We start from the raw sequence: 6,845 nt of genomic DNA on the forward strand, positions 1-6,845 counted from the left end.
AATAAATAATACTTGGCAGCATTGTTGAAAATAAACACCTTTGGTGATTTTCCAAACAAACCCTGCTGTATGCTGCATGATACAAGCCTACCTGTGCTAATCTGCATGCCAAAATATCACCAGCTGTGCTTTACTGCTAGTTATTTGGGCTTTATTCCAGGTATCTCCGCAGAAATGCTATAATGATATGCTGTTAAACCCTTTGCTGAAGTAAACTGACAGTCTTGAATTATTTAATTTTTCAGGTTTAGTAGCTGTCATTTGGCAGTGCTAAGGTCATTTGGTCCTCTACCTGTTCGAAAATTACCATTTGGTAAGTACATATAAAGAGTGAACGAAAAAATCATCATTGCTGTGATTTTCTTTTTCCTAAGGACACTGTTTTAAGATACACTGAAAGATTAAGACACACTGAAAGCATACTGTATATGGTCTTAATGATTTAATTGCTGACAATAGGAAATCTCTGCAAAAACAACACAAAGATTACCACAATACGATTATATGACATGCTAGCTATTCCATAACATTTAGAACTTTAACTGTTGGCATGTAGGAGTCTTTTGTGGCTTCAGCATTCACACCTAATACATTTACATATCAAGGTCACAGGTGGAGACACATGTAGAATGAGTTATAATGATGATAACCTTCCTGTCAATCTGCCACGTCTGTTAGCCCAGAACATATTTGAGAATTCAGTCACACTCAGCTCAGTTTTCTTTACACTGGCTTTCCTTATTCTTAAGTGATTTTACTTCACATTAACATTTTCTGAGATCCAACTTCTGACAAGACGCAGTAGCATTCCTTCTTCCTGCCCATGACACGTCTTCATGGCATTACTACACTCCTCTACGCTCATGCTGCAAGCTTACATGAGTCAATTTCTCAAAGTCAGGAATCCGAACAAGTGGCCTCTGTTATGTATCACTCCAGTCTAGACAGTAACTCACATTACTTATAAGCTAAACTGCCAGCAGCATTATTACTGGCACAATAAAGCGACGGAGACAAAGTGAATCAAAGTTGAAGAAATACAGATCATCATGTATGTATTTTTGTTTTTTGCAATTTGCCAATTGACATCAATTCTACTGGAAAGGTAGGTTTTAAACACTGGTGATGATTATGAATCATTAATCTTCTTTGATCATAGACTGATGGCTGGCTTATTGGCAAATATAAATGGTCTGATTAAGGTTAAACTGACTAACGGAAGATGGACATCCTGTTTTAAGATTTATTAATATCCTGTTTTAAGATTAAGGTTATATGTTCTATAAACTGTTACTTGATAAAGCACTGCTGACAGAAATTACATTTTTTTCAATAGGACAACACCACACAGTTGACACAAAAAAAGGTCAACAACTATTAGACTGGCAGACACATGGAGTTCACAAACAATCTGCGATAATGCTAAGAAACTGCACTGTGGAAAAACATGAAGAAATCCAGCCAAATACCTGTCTGGAGCACAGTACATTATGGAGTCTGCCATGAAAGAACAATAACAAGCTTTATAACTGATAATTGAGAAATTGTTTTGAACTATTTGCACAGTACATAAAAAGTAATGTTCCACATTTACCACACTCTTTGGGAACAAGTCCAACACTGTATATTTAAGTGTTCCCAATAAACTCAACAGGGCCACCAAGAACGCAGAATATGTATATTTGCAGAATTGCATTGTTTGAACATAAAACAGTGAGTTTGTCACAGACTGATCCTAATCAAAGAACAGGAAGGTTTTGTCTGGGTCAGTATATAATGAAACATGTATTTCTGATGGGCAGCCTTCCCCATATTAAGCTCTTTGCAATGATTTAACATGTAAGGACCATTGTGTTCAAGTTTGTCCTGGAGTTTGGGGATTAAGTATTTTAGAGCCTATTTTATATTAGTGCAGCTGTGTATTTGGAAGTGATACACTAGTAGCATTACTGAATCTGTGGCTTTGTGAAGAATATCTGCGCAGCTCATGTATTACCTGTAACAAATTTCATTCACATGTAGTTCAAATGAAGAGCAGCCGTGCTGGAGAGCGCACTGCGTGCCTCGGTGTGACGGTGTCCCGGCTGGCTGGCTGCAGCTCAATCCGCAGGGCTGACCGTCGCACTAGTCGGCCTGGTGGTTAATATGGAATATTTTCACAGAGCGGACTGCCAAATCCTCTTGCACTGACGGATAATAGGAGCTCTGTAGTAGCGCAAATTAGAAAACCAGCACATTTCGCCGCTCTTTATGGCCTCTGGCTCCGGAGATGAAGAGGGAAGCGCGGATGGCGTTTCATGGAGACTCATAGGCCCGGTATCGGGGCTTTCCAACAAGCGCTGCCGTTTAATGTACTCCTCCCACGGCTACGAGTCTGACGTCTGCCTATTCTACGTGAAGGGGGAGTTTTTTGCCATGGATGCTCGCTGTTCACATTCCGGTAAAGCCTCAGTACCCAAATGTATTATCGCGATCTCTAAAGGTGATACATCCTATTTTAAAAATGTAAAATTATAGCCTTATAATGCGTGTTCACCGTAATACGAAGCTGGATGTGGACTACTAAATGCGGGCTAGACTTTAGCTGTAGGTACAACAAAATAAGAGGATCTGGTTTATTTATGCTGTGGTGTAGAACATATGTGCATTTGAGCATAACAGTTTAACATAGCACTGTAGCAGCTGGATAGAGGATTAGTGACCTTTTAAGGGGAGAGTAGAGGTCAGTGGTTATGTGGAGACTCAGACCCTTATTCTTACACTTATTCTATAGGACTGTGCCCTTATATGGATTGGTGCCTTAGTTTGCAGACTCAGACCCTTATATGGTATCTAACAGATACCTAAACATGTCCTATATAAGCTGTGTTTGATGCACAGAGAGACAGAGAGAGTGGCCATCGGGCTGGGTCACTCTCCAAGCTGCTGCAGGGCTTGTAATTGATGTAATTGACTCCTTGATGTAATAAACTTTTATGATCAAGAACAGTGTCAAGCGGATTTCTTCTCAACACATCATCGCAGCATTATTGTTCGGACACCACAATGCCGTCTTGCTTTAAAAAAAAAAACACAGAGGAGTTTATCAGTTTCACACCATGTTGTGCAAGCCTCACAATCACATTTTCCTCTAAGGAAGACAAGCAAAAGTCATTTGTTTAGAGTGGGAAAATATGTGATTAACAATTTCCTGTCTACCAGGCGGCCCTCTGTGTGAGGGGGACATTGAGGAGGCTGATGGGGTCCTGCAAGTCTTTTGCCCCTGGCACGACTATGACTTCAACCTCAGAACTGGGAAGTCAGGCTCCTCCTTACAGGTCAGTGTTTAAATACGTCCTTCCTGTAAGATAGTTTATTGCTTTTCCCACATAAACTGCTAAATGCTCAGCATACACATAACATATTTGTAATATACAGTAATGAAAAATATTACTAAGAGCTACAAATTGCACCTCAGAAGATGCCCAGTATATCAGGAGCCTCACTTGCTGACTGCACCTGGAAGTTGACGTGAACATTTGCAGTAATATGTAGAGAAATCATCCTCTTCTATAACATGTAGGAATGCTCCACTGATTGACACGGCATGAGAAATCAGGGTTTAAGCGTTTTGTGTCAAACATTTTTTGTTATTTGGAATTCATGCGTCAATGAACAGCCCTAACAAGAGCTTCACTTTCCATAAACATCTCGTTCGCTTTTCCATTAATCATTTTTATAATCTGTTGTTTCTCTTGTAAAGACCTATGATGTCAGGCAATAGAAGAAACATAACAAATATTCGGATGTCTTTGAAGTTTTCACAGGAGATTTTTTACTTGTGAAAAGTGACATTAAATAAGATTACTTGGCATTTTAATGTCCTGTGTGACTTCTTGCTGCTTCCACAGTGGGTCATGATGATGTGTTGCTTCCAGATCTCACGTCTTTGCATCCTTTGTTTTGATTTTTACAGCAACAAGTGTATGAGGTCAAGCTGGAGGATGGCAACGTGTACGTGAAACACGCCAGTCGTCTCTCCTTGCAGCCTTTTCCTGCGGATCAGAAGAGTTGAACCACCGCATGCGGCTGCTTCCTCCCTTCGAAAGACCGCTGCAGCGAGCCTGGGCTTTTTTTAAGACTTGTTCCACAAACCCAAGCCATCTGAAACTTTCCTAAGCCTTATCTGTCACTTTCACAGACCATTTCTCCTTTGATTGCTGCAAACTCAGGATGATATCAAGAGGATTGTCTGAAGAGGACATGACATCATTAAATTGTTTCTTGCTGGCATTCCAGTTAGAGACTCATCACAGAACTGAATATGGAGAGCTGTAAGCTCACTGCTTACCTCGATAACACACCAGACAGTAGTGAATATATAATATAAAAACACAAAATTTAACTCAGATATTAAACAACTAAGCAGCATATTTTATTATTGGCAGTATAAAAGTGAATTCCTGAAGAAGGCAATATTATTTATAAAACTACAGAGTGGAATATGTTTTTTCTTTACTTTTTTATCAGTCAAATATGCAAAGTGGATCTCTCTACCTGCCCAAACTATTACAAGTCTTGTTATACTTGTATGCACTAGCAAGTAAAAAAGGTTCCCAATGTTATTTCAAATTTAAATACAACACGATCATTTGCAAAAACTCTAACCATAATTGGTATGAGGGGATGAATTCACACACAGCTAGAGCCTTTGTGTTTCACAGTCATGTGAGAGGTAACAGGAGTCATTACAATATACTCAAAATGCAGTGCTAATCTAGTTCAAATGGACAACATGCTCAGAATGAAAAGTACAAATGAGTGAAATAAGAAGATTGTCATCTTGATTTTGTTTTATAAAACATGTATTATTAAAACAAATTATCAGTTGTGATAAGTTTATACTTTTAAGGTGCCAGCCGACAGCAACTGTATTGGACTGAGCAGTACAGGCCACCTTTTATGAGCATAAAGCTTCCAGTCATTTTCAGTGGAAGAATCTGTAATCATGTAATTGTGGAAGTGTTTTGTCAGTTTCTTTCAGAGGCTGATATCTAACTAAACTAAACAACCTCAAGTTCATTACTACCAATAATCCTCTTCCATGTCTTTCCAAGTGTTACCAAAGGCACGGTTCAACCCACAGGCAAGCAGTCACACTTGCTGAGTTGTGGCTTTGGATATATTTAGACACTTAATCCAGTGATGTCAACCAACAGAAACTTTCTTTCAGATTTTGTAGTTCTGTCCTAGTTTTTTTACCCAAATAGAGTTCCAGCAAGTAGAACACACATGAAGGGCACTGCAATTAAGATTGGTGGCAGTCCCGGCATTAAGACGTCTCCATCACCATTTTTCTCCATTTCTGGCCTGTGCACAGACAGGTTTGTCTGTTACTGACGCAATGGGACTAAAAAGAAACTGTTAGTAAGGCGCCGGAGGAAGGTTCACGACCTGACCGCCATTGACTCAAGAAAAATGTGTTTTTCTAGCTTTATGTGTGTGTGCACTGAGTGTGTTTTCTTTATTCCTTAGTGGTGAGAGCAGACACTCACTATATTTTCGGTCAGCTCCATTTTCTGGAAGACACAGAGAGCCCAGTCATGAAGGTGTCAGTGACAGTGTGGCTCAACACTCTCATTTTCCTCCCTGCTGTGCTCCCTGTTGTGCAACTTTATTACAATAATAATTCCACTGGCTAAAACTGTCTGTTTGTGTGCACCAGAAGTCTCGCTTTGTGCATTATAACTCATTACCTGGAGGGTAATGGGCGTACACAATGGAGATGCAGCTATTTGTGTTGGTGGAAAAGTCAAAAGTAAACATTATTCAGGATTCTGCACAGGTCAGGAGCTGTTTCTTTACATTACATCCAGCATTCATGTCAGCCTTTTGCTCTGTTTCTTTAAATATATTGCATATACTATATATAGCTAATTGTAATGCATTTTATTTGTTGTTATGTGAATTATGCATCACGCCTGTATGAAATATCTGCATACACTGTAATTTTAGGCATATTTAATTTCAACTACCTATTTGTTGTAGGCTTCCACTGTTGTGTTTTTTGTACTGTATTTATTGTTGTTATTATGCAAAGCGTACAATTGTATCTGTATAGTGTCCATCCATCCATCCATTGTCCTGCATACAGGGTTGATTGGGGCTGGAGCCAATCCCAGCTGCCATCGGGCGAAAGGCGGGGTACACCCTGGACAGGTCGCCAGTCCATCGCAGGGCTCTGTATAGTGTATTTGACAAATTAAATATTAGCATCAATGTTATATATTTGATAGAAAATAGACCAAAACCCATTTTCCTTCAGAAATATGAAATTGTTGAACGTTTATGTTTTTTCATGTGTCCTTAATAAAAAAATACACAATAATGTTAATGAAACACTAACAAAAAATCATTTATTTACAGTTTCTTGGTCTTACAATTATAGTAGATTTCATACAATACACAATTTACACATAAAAACTTAAATCAGAGAGAAACGAGATTGGCATCACCATGCAATAGTTATGCATTTACAGAGTATTATCAGGAGTTCATTTATGTAATTATTTTACTTGAGCTCAGGGTGGCTTCCTGGAACACTGAAAAATATACAACTCTCTTCATATATGCCAGAAAGTGTTGGAAAGGTTCAAAGATGACCTCCTGAATGAATGATGATCTCCTTAAGATCAGCTGGACTGTACAGAAGAGAGAGTCCGAGAGTTCACTGAGAGTCTTGTGCTTTTCTGCACAAAAGTGGAATATCACAAAGTTAAAGCAACATTATGTAGTAATTGTATCTTAATATAACAGCTTCAAAATTATTTTCATGTTACACTGACTTGTGAAAGGGTGAATGGCAT

At 38.9% G+C, this 6,845-nt stretch overlaps 1 protein-coding gene and 1 long non-coding RNA gene across 3 annotated transcripts in view; one reads left to right on the top strand and one right to left on the bottom strand.

Moving 5' to 3' along the window:
- LOC123971365 overlaps positions 1-2,463 on the bottom strand; it is an 8,434-nt gene extending 5,971 nt beyond the window's left edge. The window contains exon 1 of the long non-coding RNA XR_006825173.1: positions 1,997-2,463. This is a non-coding gene — a long non-coding RNA (uncharacterized LOC123971365). The remainder of the gene's footprint in view (positions 1-1,996) is intronic.
- Positions 2,100-4,795, top strand: si:ch211-212d10.2 (uncharacterized protein LOC557710 homolog). Of its 2 annotated transcripts, none has more exons than XM_046050118.1 (3): positions 2,100-2,482; positions 3,202-3,317; positions 3,956-4,795. In XM_046050118.1, the coding sequence occupies exons 1-3, from the start codon at positions 2,251-2,253 to the stop codon at positions 4,052-4,054; spliced, it is 447 nt and encodes a 148-aa protein (XP_045906074.1). In that variant the 5' UTR covers positions 2,100-2,250; the 3' UTR covers positions 4,055-4,795. The 2 variants fall into 2 exon arrangements, with proteins under 2 accessions (XP_045906074.1, XP_045906075.1); XM_046050119.1 differs by having other exon boundaries at positions 2,100-2,440.
- Positions 4,796-6,845: the final 2,050 nt, after the last annotated feature.

The sequence above is a fragment of the Micropterus dolomieu genome, linkage group LG05, assembly GCF_021292245.1.
Source record: "Micropterus dolomieu isolate WLL.071019.BEF.003 ecotype Adirondacks linkage group LG05, ASM2129224v1, whole genome shotgun sequence".
In the NCBI taxonomy this organism is placed as follows: Eukaryota; Metazoa; Chordata; class Actinopteri; order Centrarchiformes; family Centrarchidae; genus Micropterus; species Micropterus dolomieu.